This window comes from Azolla caroliniana, unplaced genomic scaffold (assembly GCF_043228905.1).
Source record: "Azolla caroliniana isolate FFs.n. ecotype wild unplaced genomic scaffold, voAzoCaro1.0.p SCAF_20, whole genome shotgun sequence".
Classification (NCBI taxonomy): domain Eukaryota; kingdom Viridiplantae; phylum Streptophyta; class Polypodiopsida; order Salviniales; family Salviniaceae; genus Azolla; species Azolla caroliniana.
Genome location: NW_028230455.1, coordinates 750,163 through 771,031, shown reverse-complemented (window position 1 = coordinate 771,031; position 20,869 = coordinate 750,163). Strand labels below are relative to the sequence as shown.

At 38.1% G+C, this 20,869-nt stretch overlaps 3 protein-coding genes across 5 annotated transcripts; 1 reads left to right on the top strand and 2 right to left on the bottom strand.

Moving 5' to 3' along the window:
- Positions 1-9,162: 9,162 nt before the first annotated feature.
- LOC147850695 (uncharacterized) lies at positions 9,163-14,780 on the top strand. Its single transcript, XM_087335853.1, has 7 exons — positions 9,163-9,386; positions 9,901-10,087; positions 10,229-10,396; positions 10,543-10,770; positions 11,077-11,307; positions 13,206-13,440; positions 14,091-14,780. The coding sequence occupies exons 1-7, from the start codon at positions 9,253-9,255 to the stop codon at positions 14,219-14,221; spliced, it is 1,314 nt and encodes a 437-aa protein (XP_087191979.1). The 5' UTR covers positions 9,163-9,252; the 3' UTR covers positions 14,222-14,780.
- A 1,089-nt stretch (positions 14,781-15,869) lies between these two features.
- Positions 15,870-16,875, bottom strand: LOC147850694 (receptor-like serine/threonine-protein kinase At2g45590). Of its 3 annotated transcripts, XM_087335909.1 has the most exons (4): positions 16,669-16,746; positions 16,550-16,596; positions 16,355-16,445; positions 15,870-16,258 (listed from the first exon to the last, which is right to left on the bottom strand). In XM_087335909.1, the coding sequence occupies exons 2-4, from the start codon at positions 16,554-16,556 to the stop codon at positions 16,162-16,164; spliced, it is 195 nt and encodes a 64-aa protein (XP_087192035.1). In that variant the 5' UTR covers positions 16,557-16,596; positions 16,669-16,746; the 3' UTR covers positions 15,870-16,161. The 3 variants fall into 3 exon arrangements, with proteins under 3 accessions (XP_087192035.1, XP_087192034.1, XP_087192033.1); XM_087335908.1 differs by having other exon boundaries at positions 15,870-16,445; positions 16,669-16,875; XM_087335907.1 differs by lacking the exon at positions 16,355-16,445 and having other exon boundaries at positions 16,669-16,875.
- LOC147850693 (pentatricopeptide repeat-containing protein At2g39620-like) lies at positions 16,784-20,198 on the bottom strand. Its single transcript, XM_087335906.1, has 2 exons — positions 17,038-20,198; positions 16,784-16,896 (listed from the first exon to the last, which is right to left on the bottom strand). Exon 1 carries the CDS (start codon positions 19,819-19,821, stop codon positions 17,083-17,085), a length of 2,739 nt encoding a protein of 912 aa, XP_087192032.1. The 5' UTR covers positions 19,822-20,198; the 3' UTR covers positions 16,784-16,896; positions 17,038-17,082.
- Between the last annotated feature and the right edge of the window lie 671 nt (positions 20,199-20,869).

The window sequence follows — 20,869 nt, the reverse complement described above, 5'->3', positions numbered from 1 at the left end:
GGCCAAAATAGGAGCCATTTGGTTCGACCATCCTAGATATGTAGAGTCTGCTAGTTGTGGTTCCATTTCATCAAATCAAGTTAGTAGAGTTTTTTCTGCACAAGTCGAGCTTAGCACATCTACAGGTCATCGAGTCCTAGCCTCTGCTGTCCTAGATTCTGGAGCTAATTCTTGTTTCATGGATCACGAGTTTGCATTGACCCAAAACATCAACTTGAACAAGCTCCCGAACCCAGTAGCTATAGGAGTCATCGATGGTCGCCTTATAACATCAGGTGATATAGTCGAAGAGTCTAAATCAATTCGTGTAGTCCTAGGTAATTTGGCTAGTATCATCTCATTCAACATCATTAGTAGTCCAGAGCACTCTCTAGTTCTTGGTCTTCCTTGGTTTGAATTACATAACCCAACTATTGATTGGAGAAAAAGAACTATTGAAGAGGTCATAATACAGTCCGAGTCTCTTGAAACTCCAACAAAGGATCTAGGATCCCACATGATTTCAACAATCTCTATACATCAATTACGAGGGGATGGAAGGAAGGAAGACATGATTGTGTTTGCGGTTTTAGCAACTCCCTCATCTAGCTCACAAGAATTGGGGGTCCAATTACCAAAGAAGTACATAGAATTCTCCAATGTGTTCGATAAGGTGAAGGCTAATAGATTACCAGAGCATCGACCCTATGATTGCCTGATTGATTTGCAGCCAGGAAAAGAGCCTCCATGGGGGCCAATTTATAACCTTTCGCCCATGGAGTTAGCAGTTCTTCGAGAATATATCGATGAGAACCTGGCAAATGGTTTTATCCAACATTCAAGATCTCCTGCTGGTGCACCCTTCTTTTTTGTTAAGAAGAAAGATGGTACGCTTCGTATGGTCATGGATTATCGGGGCTTGAATAAAGTGACTATTAGAAATCGATATGCTCTACCATTGATCTCAATCCTTCTAGAACGCCTCAGCGGAGCAAAGTATTTCACGAAGTTAGATCTTCGAGGTGCCTACAACCTTGTTTGAATTTGTCCTGGGGATGAATGGAAGACCGCATTCCGCACTCGCTATGGTCATTTTGAATATACAGTGATGCCATTTGGTCTCACGAATGCACCAACAGTTTTCCAACATATGGCGAATGACATTTTTCGAGACTTCCTCGATATCTTCATCATAGTTTACTTGGATGATATCTTGATCTACTAAAAACTCAAGAGGAGCATGAGATACTTGTTCGCCAAGTTTTGCAACGGTTATGAGAGTATGGTCTCTATGAAAAATTGTAGAAGTGTAGTTTCGATTAGTGTCAAGTGGAATTTTTGGGGTACATAGTCTCTTCAAATGGCATCTCTATGGATCCATCAAAGGTTCAAACAATTTTGGATTGGCAAACACCATAGTCTGTGCGAGATGTACAATGTTTTTTGGGGTTCGCAAACTTTTATCGCAAGTTTATCAAAGATTATTTAAAGATTGTATTGCCCCTCACTCAACTAACGCGCAAAAATCAACCATTTGTATGGGGTATAGATGCAAACTCTACATTTGAGGGTTTAAAGCAAGCGTTTACATCTGCACCAATTTTAATGCATGTCGATCCAATGAGGCGCTTTATACTTGAAGCTGATGCATCTGATTTCGCACTCGGAAGCGTACTATCCCAGATTGGTGAAGATGGCGAACTGCACTCTGTGGCTTTTCACTCACGGAAATTTGAAGCCACAAAAATCAACTATGAGATTCACAACAAAGAGCTTCTTGCCATTGTGGATTCTTTTCAACAATGGCATCATTTTTTGGAGGGTTCTTCTCAACATATTATTGTCTTCAATGATCACAAAAATCTAACATACTTCCAAAGTGTTCGAGTCTTGAATCGTCGACAAGCTCGTTGGGCACAGTTCTTAACTCGTTTTGATTTTGTAATTCTATATTGCCCTGGATGCAACAAGGAAAAGCAGATGCTTTATCTCGACGTTTGTATATGGAACTTCAACCAGGAGAGGCCGCATTTGAAAGTCAAAAGCAAATCCTCTTAGGTCTTGATCGTCTACAAGTAATGGCAATACATACTATCAACACACCAGGAGATTCGAGGCTTCTTGATTCCATTCGGGAGCAGATTGCGACAGATGCATTCGCCCAAGAGGTTTTGAGTCATATTATCCCAGATCGTGCTTCCAGCTCCCAATCTCAAAATCCTCGTCTAGACTACACCTAGTTCAATTGGCATGATGGTTTGATTTTTCGACAAACTCTCTTGTATGTGCCTGACGGTCCTTCTCGATTCAAAGTCGTGCAACAATGTCATGACACGCCAATGGCTGGACATTTCGGCATCCACAAGACTTTTGAGTTGATTTCTCGCCGATAATGGTGGCCACGGCTTCGCCATTTTGTTACGGATTATGTTTGTAGTTGTAATACATGTTGCCGATCAAAAAAGCCTCGACATCATCCATATGGCCTATTACAGCCAATGCCTATTCCAGAGAGCCCATGGAAATCTATTTCCTTGGAATTTATTACGGATCTTCCACCTTCCAAGGGATTTGATTCTATTCTCACGGTAGTCGATCATTTTACGAAGATGGCGCATTTCTTTCCATGCACGAAGACCATTACTAGTCAAGAGATAGCCGATTTACTCATGCAGGAGGTGTTTCGCCATCATGGTCTTCCGGATGATATTATCAGTGATCGGGGTCCCCAATTCATCTCGAAACTTTGGCGGCACATGTTCAAACTCTTACATACTTCTTGTAAACTCTCTTCCGGCTACCATCCAGAGACTAATGGGCAGAGTGAGCGCACCAACCAAACAGTCGAACAATATCTATGTTGTTTTGTCAACTATCAACAAGATGATTGGGTGGATTTATTACATTTGGCGGAATTTGCTTACAACAACTCTGAACATTCTTCTACTGGCTATTCCCCATTTTTTGCTAACATTGGGTACCATCCTTGTTGGACGATGCTTGAACATCCCGAACTCCCAAAAAACCCAGCTGCTGAAGATCGGCTCACTCGACTCCAAGAAATTCAAGATATACTTTTGCATCATTTATGTGATGCCCAAAACACTCAAAAGAAGATTGATGATCGTCATCAGCATGATTCATTGACTATGTTTCAAGTAGGAGATCGTGTATGGCTCTTACAAGGTAGCATTAAAACCACCCGACCTTGCTATAAATTGGATTATCAACATTTCGACCCATATGTGATCTTTGGTAAGATCAATGATGTGACATTTCATCTTGATCTCCCTCCTCATATGTGTCTTCACCCGGTCTTCCATGTTTCACTTTTGGAGCCCTACACAACAAGCTCTATTCCGGGTCATCTTACACCTCCCCCACCTCCAATCGAAGTTTCCAACGGCTCTGAATATGAGGTTGATGCTATTCTCGACTCCAAGATCATCCGCAACAAACTATATTATTTGGTTGATTGGTTAGGTTATACACCTAATGATCCAACATGGGAGCCTGCCGAGCATCTTGCTAATGCCTCCGACATGGTTGTTGCATTTCACGACAAATATCCCCATAAACCAAGTCCAAACTCTTGTCTTCCAGACTCGTGGAACTCGTCATCGAAAGGGGGGATAATGTCATGAAAACAACATTTTGGTTATCAATAATCGAACCCACGACTTCTTGGTCTATGTGTTGAACCCTTAACCATTGTAATAACATATATGTTGTGTGATTATAATAATTATGTTTCTAGTTATTACAAGATATTAGAATATTCTAGAACATTCTAGATTATTCTAGAACATCCTTTAATATTTCATGATTATATTTCTTATCATAAAATCTAAAATATTCTAGAACATTCTAGAATACTCCATAAGGACCTATAAATAACTGTCCATACATTCATTTCAACTCATTCGGTTCAACACCAGTCTTTAGCCCTTAGCCTACTCATTGTGATCTTGTTTCATCATAATATAATCTCATTTCTATTTCAAGTCTTATCTCTCTCTCTCTCTCTCTCTCTCTCTCTCCCTCCCTCCCTCTCTCACGCACAGACACACACACACACCCTCTCTCTTTCACTCTCGCTCTCGCTCTCACTCTATCTTCTACCCACAAGTCTCGACAACAAGAAATTGGAGATTCGCGCTTAGTTCAGGTATTAAGCACGATATTAAGACAAAATCATGGGAAATATATATATATATATATATTCCCCATGATTTCAATGGTCGGGGAGTCAAAAGGGGTGAGGAAATTGGAGATTCGCGCTTAGTTAAGGTATTAAACACGATATTAAGACAAAATCATGGGGAATATATATATATATATATATATAAGTTATGATAAATAGGGTTCAAACAATGGTTAGGCTTAATACCATGATTTCAATGGTTTTTTACATAGAATCGATTTTACGATTATAATTTCAACAACGACTACAAATCAACACAAAAGGGCTAAAAATAATCCAGTGAAGGCGAGTCTAGTGGGCTCCAAGCCCGACTACTTCCGACAGTTACATTGCCTCGATTCAGAGTAGCTCTCGTGCCACTACAATCTCCCTTTTGTAACCAACCACCCAGTTATCCCATCCTTAACCCGAAACCGCAATCACACATATCGTTCTCCATCTTGGAGAAGACAACTAAGCCACAGAGTTGACCACCACCGAGATGCCAAATAAGCTATTGTAGAAAAATCCCAAATCCAAACCCTAACTCTCAAGTAAGAAGAAGAATAGATGCAAAACTTGCAATCCTAAAACTCACATGAAAGAGGAACCCTAGACGCTCATAAGGAACATAAAAACCCTAAACCTCGAGTCCTCTAGTATGTTGATGAGAAAAGAAGAAAAGTAGAAAAAAGAAACTCTCTAACCCTAAACCGAGAAGAAGAAGACGAAGGAGAAAGAAAGAGATGAAACCCTAAATGGTAAACCCTCTAAGGCAAAATGGGCAACCTCTAAATAAGCCCTCTTCTTCCCTTTATAGAGGGAAAAGAGGCACCTATTTTAGCATTCAATGCTCTTATTATTTCCTTAGCTTTAAAAGAAAAGAAAAACGTGGGGATAAAATACTCTCTAATACACTTTGGGAGAGATTAAAACTCCACACCCCTTTGTACACACACAATAAACCTAACCGCTAAACTACTAACACTGATTTATTATATATTTTTTTAAGTATATTTTCTTCACGAAGTGTACTTGGAACCTTGGTTTTTCTCATTTCCTCACACTTGACACACCACACCATGACACCGTGTTGCCGCTCTTGTGTTTTGGGTTGGTCCATCGAGAAGAGTCGGAATGTCTAAAACAGTGACTTCAATCAGCCTTTCGGCCGGTGTGTGCATCTACGACTCATTGAAAATGGCATCCAAACTTCGGATGACTTGTCTGTTTTCCGGATCCTAGAGTTGGTAGTCAAATTTACCTTTTGGTCCATATATTATATTAACTAAGTGTTGGTAGTCTAGTGGTTAGGGCTAACTTGTGTGTACAAAGGGGCGTAGTGTTTGTCTCACCTGATGCATATAAGGGAGTATTTTATCCCCCCCTTTTTCTTTTTTTGTAAAGCCAAGGAAATAATAAATGCATTGAATGCTGTATAAAAAGGGAAGAAGAGGGCTTATTTAGATGTCGCCCATTTAGCCTTAGAGGGTGTACCATGTAGTGTTTCACCTCTTTCTTTCTTCTTCTTCTTCTTGGGTTTGAGAGCTTCTTCGTTCTACTTTTCTTCTTCAACATATCAGAGGACTCGAGTTTTAGGTTTCTATTTTCCCATGATTTTGTCTTAATCTCGTGTTTAATCCCTCAACCAAGTGTAAAACTTGAATCTCCAACTTTCTCGCCCTTTCTTACTCCCTGGTCCAAGGCCCCCGCGGTTCTCCTCAAGTGACATACACATGCGAAACTTAGCGACAACATTTAACGTCTTGACACCAGTAAAAGAATCGAAGGATCCTTACACACTTGATCTTTGAGTTCCTTAAATGCGAGGTCTAATGTAGCATTCCATACTATTGGTTTTGTAGACTTACACGTTTGACCTTTAAGAATATCAATAAATGACATCATCATTTGGGAGTAATTGCGAAGAGATTTTCGCAAAAACTTGACAAAACCACAGGATGATCGAACTTCTCGAATATTTCAAAGAGTGGGTCAAAGTTTGACTTTCTCAATGTGAGAAGGATCAATTTCGATTCCTCGTTCAGTTTTGAGATGTCTAATATATATAATTAATTTCGCGAAAAACTCGTATTTAGAGATATTCACACATAACTATTTGTTGCACAATGTTTGTAAAACAATACATACATGCTTACCTTGTTCTTCTAATGTACGACCATAAATAAATTATCATCCAAGAAAATAATGACAAATTTTCCAAGTTGTTCTTGAAATTTGTCATTCATTTCTTGTTGAAATGTGGTTGAAGCATTGGTCAAACCAGAAGGTATGACCAAAAACTCATAATGGCCATAACTTGTACGAAATGTTGTTTTAGGAACATCCTCTTCACTTATACTAAGATTAAGATGGATTGTGTGCCATACATACCCACGGATATGATGGAGTAAGTGTCACGGACACACCAAGCGCAGACTAAGACGGAGCACGGATGATGAGGCTATGACAGAGCGATGACACGAGGAACTTAAGACGGGGAATGACACAAGAGCATAAACATAGAGATGAAGATCAAGGAGAGAGGATGGGCGAAATGGGAATACTAGATTGATATGTCCATGACTGGCGTTGTTCACCTTGAATTCCTTCAAGGTGAGCTCAACTATTTATACTAAGTGGCATGCATACCTGTTGCATGCATGTGATACAATAGAGCATGTAGGCAATAGGTACGCATGCATGTGCCAAGTGTAAATAATACAAGGGAGAAATTATACACATGATGCTAGGAAGTATATACATGATTATATGCTAGATGTGTGGTTAACACATAACACTCGATCATAACATCGTCATGTCAAGAGTTCGAATCTTGACAGTAAGATTCTCCATTTGACATTGCCTTCAACACAAACACATGTTCCTCCAACCCCCTCATAAACCAACATTGCCACATAGTTTTGGCCACTAATGTCAACAAGAAGTAAGAAAGAAAGATATATTAACGTCTTCTAAGACCAAAATGGGCCCATGAGACAATTGGTTTACAATAAAAATGGGGTATTTACCCATTCATCGAAAGTAAAAGAAAGAAGAAGAATGTAAGCTAAAGAGTTCTAGCAAAAAAAAACATGTTCTATAAGGAAATGACTTTATACTAGGCCTAGTTTCATTTCCATCCAAGTCTCTCGAAAAGAAGTGGGAGGTCAACGGGTTTCGATGTGGAGGTGGCCCGTGGTCCCAATGTAAAAGATACCGGCGTACCTCACGTTCCCTTATCTTCTTAATTGTTTCTACTCTACGTCAAGTTGCTTTGGAGAGCAAAAGAGAAAGATGGGAAAAAGAAAAGGACAAAATATATAAGAAAATAAAAAATGAAAATGAAGAAATACATTAATATTTTCTTATAAAAATTGGAAACTTGTTGAGCAAAAAGAAAAATATGTAGAGAAGAAGAATAATAAAAAGAATAATTCTCTTAATGAATTTAGTAATTTTTTTAAGTGAAATAATAGAGAATGAACAATTCTCTAAAGAATTTAGTAAATCTTTTAGGTGAAATTATAGAGAAAGAACAATTCCCTTGAAGAATTTAGTAAATGTTTTAGGTGAAATTATAGTTAGTAGAAGAATACTTAAGAAATTTTGAAGGATTGAGGCACAAGGTAATTGAGAGGAGATATGAACTTGAATTTAAAAATAGAAGAAGATACACTATATGTTGTTGTTATGTTAATGTTTATAGATCAATCATGAAGAGACAAAACACTCATGTTGTTCTATTCGATACATCTAGATCGAGTACAATGGCTTATAGGTATTGTACAAGTGTCAAGGCTATCTATGGATTCTGGAACCTTTGACAAGATTGATTTTTTTTTCACCTATACATATGTGTACTTTTGGGAAGTACATCTTCCAACACTTTTATTCGTTGCCGTAAACAAGCATGATATATCTTTATTTAATACTAGAGCGTTCTTGAATGAGACTCTTGCCAACAGGTCAATGCATAATAACCTAATCCCTTCCGCAATAGACTATAGTTAGGCAGTGTTTGATCTGTGTATGATTAATGTGGATACATATATTCATAAAACTATCTAAAGAGAAGAATAAGAATATAAATCAGCACTCAAAAAGACAAGCAAATGCTTGTCCCCTACCCCTCCTTAAACAATGTGTCAATTCAAAAGCTCAAAAATGCAGCACAAAGGAGGATATAAGTCAAACCTAAAAAGCAAACAGACAAAAATACGAGAGTAGCCGAGTGACATGTGGTAGGCGAGGCGAGGCGAGCCGACAATGTAGATTTTTAAAAAACAAAATTGTGGTTGGTTTCATTACCGTCTTTATTTAGCACCAGGGATCAAGTGACACGAACCTCATTGCCGTCGTAATGTTAATGAGTTGGCACCGTAAGGCGACATCATGATGATTCTTCCGATGTAATGTATGGTATGTACATACAGATGCATATACATATATACGTATGCATATGCATATGCATATGCATGTGTATGTGTTATGTGTTATGTGTTATGTGTATGTGTTATGTGTTATGTGTATGTGTTATGTGTATGTGTTATGTGTATGTGTATGTGTATGTGTATGTGTTATGTGTTATGTGTTATGTGTTATGTGTTATGTGTTATGTGTTATGTGTTATGTGTTATGTGTTATGTGTATGTGTTATGTGTATGTGTTAGGTGTATGTGTATGTGTATGTGTATGTGTATGTGTATGTGTATGTGTATGTGTATGTGTATGTGTTATGTGTTATGTGTTATGTGTTATGTGTTATGTGTATGTGTTATGTGTATGTGTTATGTGTATGTGTTATGTGTTATGTGTTATGTGTTATGTGTTATGTGTATGTGTATGTGTTATGTGTTATGTGTATGTGTATGTGTATGTGTATGTGTATGTGTATGTGTATGTGTATGTGTATGTGTATGTGTATGTGTATGTGTATGTGTGTATATGTATAAGTTTTTCCCTTCCCTCCGCACCTCCACCCTCGTGTGACAGATACACAGAGAGAGAGAGAGAGAGAGAGAGAGAGAGAGTGACAGTGACAGTGACAGCGACAGCGACAGCGAGAGATTGAGAGCAGAGGCTTAGCCATGGATGGCCCTCTTCTGGGTCCAGAGATGAGGAAGAAGATGGAGAAGGATGAGGAGGAGCGCGACTGTAAGCAGAACGGAGTAATCACCATCCGAGCTGATTCATTCTGCTTACGCCCTTGCCCAGAAGAAAGGTGTCACACTTCTTCTTCTTCTTCTTCTTCTTCTTCTTCTTCATTCATTCATTCATTCATTCATTCCAAGCCAATGCAATTCATGAATAAAGGCTAACCATGGTATATTCATCTATTCAATATGGCCTCCATTTTTTCACATCATTTTTATTTATTTATTATCTTATGTTTTTGATTCATTCATTGAAACGAACGCCTTGCATAATATATAGGTAAATGTATTTTCCATTTAGTTGATACTCATCATGGACAAATTTGATCATATATCGATTGATATATCTGCAGATATGTATACTTATGATGTATGTGTATGTTTTAAGTTTTATGATATATGTGTATGTATGCATTTCTATGTTTCATCTGCGGTTGATTTTTTCCTTCCATCATGGAAAATTGATCTATTTATGTGCATGACCTAGTAATGCATTAATATGCTCCATCTTTAATCCATCCTTTTTTTCACCTACTATATTCGTTTTGAATATAATCAGATTTTTTTGTTAATTTCTTTTAGGAAAGAGACTAATGCGAACAAACTTAGGGTACAAAGTTTCCGACGAACTGTTCGAGTTCTACAATTGGATCATTCCCACTATGGGGCATCTCTAATCTCATGGGCAGTTTGTTTGGTGCTTATGGTGATAATCCCAATGCTTAGGCTTTGGTTTGTGAAAGCATCAGCAGATGATATCAAACATAAGGTAAAAAATTCAAGTTTTTATTAATTTTCTATCAATCTCTCCATGAAATACCCATGGTTTGCTCTTTATTCCTACGATGTTTATTTTGGTTTGTGTGAAGTTAAACATGTTTGGTTATGTGCTGATCCATGACTTTGACAGTTAATTTTTCAGCCCTTCGTTGTGGTAGTTGGAACTGCGGTATCAATTGTTTCTTTTCTCTTTTTAAGTCAAGCAATAAGGAAGCATGGGCTTCGTGGAGTTCTCTTTCTGGATGCTGCAGAAGAGGAAGTAACAGAACTACAAGAGGATTATGATGCAATAATAGAGGTAATTTTTGTGCTACAGAGAGTCTTGAAACTGGGGGGATGGGGTGGGAGTTGTTCTCATAAATTGGGGGCATTTGATTTTTTACCCATCTATGATAGGAACCTGATATATAATGTCACTAATGTTAGTCCTACTTTTATATGTAGCAAGGCAGGATGGTTCTAGCAAAGCTCTTTATCCCATCACTCATCATATATGTGGTCTTCAAGTCTTGGTTTTACTCCGTTGTAAATTTGGAGCCGCTTCCATTCGAGACAACGACCACTGTGCTCAGCATCTCGATAATAATTGTTTTTACTACTATCTCGTGGATTTTTCAGACCACGACATACTTATACTCTTGCGTTCTCTTTTCAACTGTTTGTTCATTACAGGTATGTGATTTGATATGACGGATCTACATATGCAGGTTTATATCATGTATCCATAATATCTCAAGTAAATTTATAAATATGAGAATGAGTACTTTTTGTTGGATGTTCATTAGATATAAATACCTTAATGTATCATGTCTTGTTATGCATTAAAACATCAAGTTGCAAACCCTCGTGTGTGTGCGTGGGAGAAAGAAAGATATAATAATGTCTCTACAAGACTACAACTTATAAGGCCTAACAAAGATTGCATCAGCTTACTTTAATGACCAATGTTGCACTAATGTTTGCATTCCCTGAATTCAGGAGCTGAAGATGGTAAGGTTCAAAAGACTTCTTGATTCTGGACTTGAACCAGAGATTTACTTCACCAAATATGTCCATATTATGAAGGGTCTCCAGGCAATGAGCCATAGATTTAGATCTTTCTTGGGGCTCATTATAACAATTACCATTGTTGGTTTCCTTGCTTCCATGTACAAGGTAGTTGCAGCAGAACGTGCTGGTATTGATACATTCATGACAGTAGAGTTAGTGGTGAGTTCTTTGCTTTTTCTTTTGTTTGTGTGAAATACTCTGAAATATTGTAAATGGCTGTGAGATGATATATTAGTGTCCATGGGGGCCAAACATGACTTACGAGATAGAGTGAGAGAGAGAGTTAGGTAGGTTACTTAGCCCAGGGTTCTCTCAAATTTTTGTTGTTGATAGTTTGAGTGGCTTTCTTTTTCTTGAGGATATAATCAACTCTGCTCCCATCATCTTCCAGTGGGTGGGGATCATGTAAGGCAACTAGAACCTGGACCAGAGTTCATCCTGTTGTAGATAAATTTCCATATCCTGTGTTGGCTGAGCTCCAACATGTTCCCCAGACCTTCAAAGATATTGAATGCGTTGTTTCTGGGTCTTTCAAGTCATAGTATCACATGGTCTATTTTGTGTCCTGGCATTGAAATCTTCCGTGATGAGTACTTCACTAGAGTACTGCATTGCGCTCTCAGATAGGACACTATAGGTTGATTTGATTTCCGTCTCCCTCTGTTCCCTGATTGTTGTTTGATTTTGCATATTTTGGTTTATAAGGAGGTAAGTAACATAATGCAATGAATATGATTTGTGTCTCTGAGAGCTCAAGTTGAATTCACATGTATTTAGCCTCTGGATCCTGTTCCACTACCTGTGTGGATGGATATAAGGCTCATTGAAAGACAAGTGTGATCTCATGTGATCCTCATGATGTACTTTTTCCAGTGATTTGCCTGTATGCAAATTCCCATTGAAAGTCCTCGAGGCATACCTTTGTATTGGTTTTTTGCATATATATGTAATGAGGTGCATGTCTTGTCCCACCTTAGTGTGTTCAAAGTACGCTGTTGTAGCTCCAAACTGTTATGTGTAGCTCTATTTTGTTGTCTTATAGGCTGCAAATCCCTATTTGTTGTCTTTCCCTCCTGTTCTTGTATGATCCATGGCATCGCTGGTTTCTATGGTCAATTTGCATCTTCATCAGGTCATCATCAAGGAAGATTGGGGGCCCATCCAACCCTGTACAGGCTCACTTTCTAAACTCGGAAGTTGTAATATGAGTGCTCAAGCTTTAATGGTGTCAATGTGATCCATGAGATAGATGATGATTATGATATATTAATGCCAATGAAGGGCCAATATGAGTAATAAAAAATATGACCAATGTGGTCCATGAGTATATTGCCTACATGCACACCATGTTACTATTGCCTGATCCATCATAACCCCTTTGCAATATCTGGGATCTGGGTTGGGAGCCCAATTGTGTTGCCCATGATTGACTTGTAGCTTGAGTAGGTGTGATGGGGCTGTCATGATTGTTCTTTGTTAATGAGCTTGTGGTTGTATTGTAGTCCTTCAATTTCACCTATGTCTCCTGAGTTCTAGCAAGAACAGCCCCGATTATTATTGGTCCTCATTTTTCCCTATAAAGGCAATGGTATCTTTTCTTAAAAAATCAGTACAGTGGCAAACAACGTTCATCAAATTCCACTCCTTGGTGACACAATTGGCAGATTCTTTCTTCCAAAGGACAGAGATAGAGAGATAATAACGCCTTTTAAGAGGCCAAAATAGCCTATAAGACCAAACAAGAATTATATTTGACAATGTTTCTCAATTTTGAGAGCAGCAAACCAAAATGAAGGCGTCTAAAGTTAAGATTCTAAACTGAGACTGAAACTGTAGTTTTCAAAAACTCTCCAACATGGGCTGCTACAAGATGGAGAGATCTTTGAAGTGAGGGAACCACCTTTGGGTGCTTGGCGATAGTGGCCTTTATTCGTCGTGGTAAGGGTGATTAAGGAGGTTTCTAAATATAGAGAGATTAGTATCATTTGCAGAAGGATTACTTACTTTTTTTTCGTAATATGCACTATAATGTATGATTCATTTCAATTTTGTGACAGATTCTCAATGTGGTGACATTGAGTGGAGTTGGACTTTGTTTAAAAGCATCTTCTAAGCTTTCACATCTGCATCGTAGAATTGTGAAAGCTGCGACATCGATGCATGCAAGGATAACATTTGAAACAGGGAATATGCAACAAATTCAAACTGATAAAAACGATACTAATAGTATATTAGAAAGGCTGAACAACTTTTGCAGGATCCAAGATGAGTGCTGCCGGCGTGCTGCTCTTGGTAAACAAATAGAAAATCTCACAGTTTTGATTTATTTTGTGTTTCTAACTGAGTATACGCACTCACATTCTGTTTTTCGGCAAAAAATACTGAGAATATTCTCTTACTATTTGGAGAATTTCCCAAAAACCCATCCAAAATTTGAAAACTATAAAAATGCTATTGGCTGAATTGTAGATGATACTGGCACCTGAATGGGGGAAGTCATGATTGGTCTTTATTAGGTGCTTGTTAGTGGCTATTTTTGTTCATTGGGGTTGATTAGGGGGTGACGTCTACCTCATTTGGACGATTAGCACTTGATCATGGTTGATTAGGGCGTTATTATGGTTTCATTGTGGATAATGCATTCGCATTGAGGGTGATTAGCATGTCTTTGGAGGGAGATTAGTGGATGATTAGCTTGGAGGGTAAAAATCCATTTTCTTTTGTTTCTATAATCATAGTATACTTCACTGGAGTTTTTGTAAGTTTCAAATTTTGGATGGAGTATTTTGAATTTCCGCAAACAGTCATATGGTGATGCTGCCAATTGTCCCTTTTCCTTTTGTTGGGCAGGGGTGAAACCTCAGAGTTTATTGGCTTACAGGCAATTTTGGGATTTCCTATCATTCTCTCAGATCTATGATTTTTTTTATTTTCAATGGCAGTGAACTTTCTCTCGAGTAGCTCCACTGGCATATCTGTTTACGGTTTTATTTTAGACCGGTTCTTCATTCATACAAGTGTGGGTGCATTACTTACAACTACATGGTTCATTCTTGGACGTTCATTGGCGTAAACCTTAACACCCTATACCTCTACAGCCTACACCGTATGCACTCTATGCACACTAAAACCCTAAACCCAGAGTGTTAAACCCTAATCCCCAAAACCATAAAATACTAGACCATGAACCCTAAAAATTCAATTTTAAGATTCATTGCATTTTCTCCGTGCATTCATTTTTTTAGAAAGCTAAATATGGCGGTGCTATAGCCATTGTTGCCCCAAGTCTAAGATGGAGCAGATACACTCTTGTTTCCTCTAGCACATTTGGGTGGCAATAATTCTTTCAAGCTTCAAACCGTGGAAACCTATCATTATCTTACAATGTAGAGTATATGCTCATACATGTACAAATCAAATAAATTTAAAAGATCAAGAAGCAAGGGAGATTTGAGCTATCCTCAAGAAGAGGATATGTAGATTTCTTGCTCAAACTTAACCCTTCATATTAACCAATTATCCTTAATGGTTGGATATGCCAGCTCTCCCTCATTGATTTGTTTTTTGAAAATAAAGTGGGTGTTGTAAATATATAGCATTGAGGATTCTATAACAAGGGCTTATTTCTTGCAGTATTGTGCTATTTGTTTCTTGTATTTTTTCTTAGTTATATGTACACGCTTCAAAATTTGTAAGAGCATCACAATTTTGAGTCATGTTGGATCTTTGTGCTTATTGCAATTTCATGCTAGAGAAGCAAAGCTGATGACTTGAATATTGCTCGGGGAAATGGAATGGACTTGAGGGTACACTCTTAAAAGCTTGGTCACATACTAAATTTGTGTAAAGACAGGGCCACAAATTCTCACAAACAAAAAATTAGATCTTCATTGTAGTTGCCATATGATCCTCTTCATCGTCAAATAAAATTGGAAAAGAGCCTTTAAGGCTTTGGCATTGCATGCATGGTTTATACTTCAGCATAAGCTTAGTTGGTTTTAATCTTCACAGAATGAATTTGGAAGAAGAATCTTGTGCATTAGACCTAAGTAGCATTTCGTAAAATTCATAAAATAAAAGTTATAGGTGACAATTAATGACTAAGCCATGCATTAACACTCAAAATTTTCACCAACCACTAGGAAATGTAGAAAATCTTCAAAAGGTCACCAACTAGTAGGTAGCACAAAGCTCGGAAACTTGGCCTACTATTTGGGGAATAAATGATATCTAAAACTTCATTCACCAACATGAATGCAAATGCCTCACAATATGCAATTTTCTCTCTAAAGAAATGAAACAAGGGAGATTTGGAAAACTACAAGTATGTCACGCCAAAGCACTAATCATGATTTTTGCTAATTACATGTGATTTCATACCTTTTGTGTTTTCGTCGCGATGATGCACTTCCATTCCCAAGAGAACATTAAGGGGGGTTTAAAAAAATGTCACATCTATCTACTAGATAGTTTAGTACACCTGACGTTATTTTCACAAGCAATGATCAATGGTTTCCAATAAATGTAGAGGCTATAAACCATTGATTCCATAACTTTGACAAGAAAATGGCATGTGAGATTGCAGGATTGGCTTTAAAGATGCCAAATATTCTCCCACTGTTTTAAATGTATCTTTATGACAATATTTGTAATGGGTTTCTAACAACCATTATCATGACATTTAGCACCTAATATTTGGTCAAGGTATCATTCAAAAACAATTAAAACTTCTAAGAAATTTCCAGTACAAAATCTATATTAGTACAATATCTAGGACCTTCGGCAACATTTAGGACTTACACTGAGCTTTGTTAGGGATTTTGAGATTTTCAATGGGGTATAGCAATTAGGATTAGAATCTCAATCAATGAGTGTGTATATATATATATATACATGACCTGCTGCATGCTGAGGCTATTGATAACATTATGAATTACCACGACCTCACATTGAAACAAGCTTCAAAGGACATTGTCGACCATTTTCCATAGTTTGGGAACGAGCCCAATTTCCTTATGCTAACTTGCAATTATCAGCATTATAGCCAGCATTTGCAGGCCAACTAGCTAGGCATCGTGTTGGTGACGCCTCTCCGTGCACCCCTCTGCATCTATCAGGATGCATACAAAAGTTATAATGTTAGGTCCTAGGTAATCAACCACTATTGCGGAAATCACACAAGGAAAAATTTGTGTTTAGCATTTACTTTTGTGAGTGAGCAGGTAACCAGTCTGAGTTGTCAAAAATCCCTTGTGTTCCTCGCTTCATCATAGATTTTAACTGGGTATGTTGGCTAGCTGTGCATACGAAAGCTCATAATGTTGAACATTGTAGGGAAACATGGACTAATTAAAGTAATCGCCCATAATCAATGTCCTTGAGCTAATTCATCGACACATACCTTGCATCAAGCCTGTTGTTGAACTTTACATTCCGATGTATGATCACTTCTTTTTTTCCTTGAAAGATTTTCTTCAATAGTATTAAAAACGTCTGAAGGCTACAACGATGTATGATCACCTTATTGCAATAATTGTGCAGATATTGGAATGACAAACCAACATCAACAATGATTGAGAACCGCTTGGTCCATGTCAATATTGGTATCATATTGGCATCGCACAAGAGGTCGTCAACCTGTATGAATAGTGTTATGGGAGGGGATTGTCTCTTTAATAGAACACCACCAGTAATCAAATACATCTCCATTTCTTGTTGTCTTGTCATGCCGTAAATGCATATCCTTTCCTTGCAATGCTAGAATAGTCCATTGGAAAATCAGTGATAGAATTGTCCATTGGAAGATAAATTAAACCATCCAATTTCTATTGGACTTTCTTTAATTCCAATGTTCCATATGAAAGGCACATTTTGCAAGATTTACATTACCTTCAGGAGGATTGATGATGTACATCCCTTGTTACAATCACCATTCTATTGATTGAAGTGTGTTGCATATGCGAATACATGTTTTCCAAGATTTAAATTACCCCAAGTTCGGCAAGCACTCAAGAGAGTATTTGAGAACACAAGATTTGGCTCTAAATACATCCCTACTGCTTTCTCTAGCTGCCCAGCACGGCCAAAGAGATCAATCATGCAACCTTGGTGTCGAAATGATGGATCCATTGCATAGTCTTTACGCATGGAATCATAATATATTTTTCCTTTTTCTACTAATCCTCCTTGACTGCATGCATTCAAAATACTAACCAATGTAACCGAATCAGGATTTCTTCCATCATCCTTCATTCTATCAAGTATACCGAATACACATTCCTTGTCTCCTGCTTGTACATAACTTGCAATCAAAGCATTCCATGAAACTAGGTCTCGTGACTCGAGATTGTCAAATACGTTCTGTGCTTCAAAAAGATTCATGCCACATGTGACATACATAGTAACCAACATGCTACCAATTTGAAGATCTTTTTCAAACCCTAATTTCATAATTTGTGAATGCATTTGAAACCCCTCAAGTGAAGCTCCTATGGTGCAACAAGCTTTCAAACTAGAAAGGAATGTAGCAACATTAGGAGAAAAGCCTTCCAACTGCATTTGCTTGAGGCGGTTTAGCGCTTCTTCACCATATCCATGCTTAGCATACACACAAATGATTGAAGTCCATGAAACCATGTCTCTATCTCTAATTAGTTTATCAAACACTTCTTGAGCTTTTGGAAGGAATCCAAATTCAGCATACATGATAATCAATGCATTGCAAACAAGTGAATCTCTCTCAAATAGGCCATTTCTGGAGATTTCAGCATGTATTTCTAGCCCTTTGTTTGTATCATTTGTAAGATAAGCAGCTTTCAAGCAGCAAACATAGGTGGTGGAATCTGGAGATACACCTTTGAGTTGCATTTTCTTCAAATATAGCAATGCTTTTTCATGATATCCTAGTTGGATACATCCTGATATTATTGCATTCCATGCAATAACATCCTGAATCTTAAGTATGTACATTGTTTCCTCGGCTTTTGCAAGCATACCACACCTAGCATACATATCAACCAAAATGCTAATAACAACAACATCCTTTTCCAATAACCCTTTTCTAGAAACCTCAGCATGTATTTCTTGGCCTTTGCATGCAGCTCCCAAGTCACCACAAGCTTTCAAGCCACATATAAATGTGACATTATTCGGATAGATACCTTCTAGTTGCATTTCATCAAAGAGCTTTAGTGCTTCTTCACCACATCCTAGTTCTGTGTATCCACCAATTAATGCAGTCCATGAGACTATGTTATGGTCTGGAAGCCTTTCAAATATATCTCGAGCTTCACAAAGTAAGCTACATTTGGCATACATATCAATCAATGCATTACCAACATGTTGGTCTTCCTCTATTCCCTTTGTAACAACCTCTGTATGTAAAGCTCTCCCTGTCTGGGTGGTTCCGAGATGAACACAAGCTTTCAAGCCATACACGTAGGTAAGAGTATCTGGGCATACGCCTTCCCATCGCATCAAATCAAGAAAGTATGGTATTTCTTCACAGCTGAAACCCTGGTTTATATAACCTGCAAGAAAAGCATTCCATGAGATTGTATCATGAACCGGGAGGTCATCAAAAACATTATTTGCTCGTTCAAACAAACCACATTTGACATACATATCGATCAAAGCATTCCCTAATGCATCTCTTTCAAGAAACCCATTGCTCACTATCGCAGCATGTAAGAATTGACCCATGGAACCATGGCCGATGCTAGCACATGCATTCAAGGTGTAAATGTATGTGACAACGTCGGGTAAAATACACTCAAGTTGCATTTGATAAAAGCATTTGAAAGCCTCTTCACACGGACCTTGTTTAGAATATCCAGAAATCAATGTGTTCCATGAAATTGTGCTCCGGATCGGCATCTTATTGAAGATACGTTGTGCCTCTTTGAGAAAACTACACTTTGCATACATATCCACCAAAGTGGATCCAATGAGAAGTTCATCTTCCATACACTTCTCGACAATTTCAACATGAACTCTGTGTCCTTTATCTATAGATCCTATGCTACAACATGCTTGCAAGATGCAAAGCAAAGTGACAAGATTCGGTGAAATACATTCAAGCTTCATCCTTCCAAAATAGTTCAAAGCTTCATAGCCAAGTCTATGTTTGTTATAACCTCCTATCAGTGCATTCCATGGAGTGACATCACGTCTCGGAATCTGATCAAACACTTCTTGTGCTTTGGAAAGTGAACCACATTTTGCATATATGTCCAATAGCGTGCTTGCTAGAAAACAGTTCTTCGCTAACAACTCATGACCACCATTTGCAATAATATCAGTGTGAATCTTGACAACAGTTTGTATATCCTTCAATGGTTTGCAAACTTGAAGCAAAAGCACAAAAGTGAAGTCACTCGGACATAAACAGCTTTCTCTCATTTTGCGATATACAAGTAAAGCCATCTTTGAATTCCCTGCTTTAGCATATCTTGTGATGAGTGAATTCCACGACCCTTCATTCCACATCAACATCTTATCAAACACTTGTTGTGTATAGGAAATGTAGCTTCCTTCATTAGCAAACAGTGAGACAAAGTGGTCACAAAAGGGCTGATAGCATTCCAAACCTTTTCCGCATGCGTCAGTATAAAGATGCAGAGCAGAAGAAAGGCTCCCCTCCCCAGATATGACATTCTGGACTCTACATGACATGTTGTTGATTGAAGGAAATGATCTTCTCTCTCAAGACCCACATGCCATACACATATACATACACTTACATGTGCATGTGCATGTGCATATCCACATGCACATACACATACAACATATCTACATTCTACATATACATACATACATGCCATGCCTGCTGCACGCACATCATCAGCTCACAAAATTTTATCCAGTCTTTCTTTTGAATCCATTACAGTGGTGATTTTTGACCATATATACATAAATGTATGTATATATATACACCCGTGTCAGAGATCAGCTACAATGATGAGGATGGTGGTGATTGAGGGATGATGGGTGAATAAGAAATCCATCTTACAGGAAGAGATTGAAATTCTCTGATTCATCCAAGTCTTGCAGGAAAAGCAATCTAGTGAGAAATGAAATTTCTGAGTAATTTTGGGGTATCTACAAGAATACCCCCCAAATTTTGGAACAATTACAAGAGTACCCCTATGTAGTTCTACCTTCTTTTGTGCATATTTGCCCACTAAAGATTCACTCCCATAGAGGGGAAGGGGGCATTCCAATACTTTTTGTTTTTTAAACTTGGGGCTATTCCTGTAAACACGCAGATAAGGTACAAGGTACGCGATGTCTGCCAACTTGTTCCTTTGAGACGACGAATCTGCCGAGGAACTCGTTGACAGTGTGAACACGAAGACTCGGTCATGACTCGTGGCCGTTATTATGGTTATAGGAACCTCCGAATGACCGAATATAAGAAGAGTATTTTGGTGCTTGTCCCTTTCATGTATAGGGTATGATTCGTGTTTTCCTTGCATTGTTTGAAAGGCTTGTTTGTATGTTTGTGGTTCACGACAAAGTATCGACTCAAACCCGATTTGGCATACATCGCCTTATATAGCCGAATCTTGGCCCAAAAAAACGAATGGAGTTTGAATGAACATCCAAGGGGCTGGCTTTTGAATTGCGTTGTGTATGGAACAAATTGCGTAGGTTACCTTAGACATGAATATGAGTCTATATTTGTGAAACTTTACTACCATCATCCATTTAGGATTGGGTA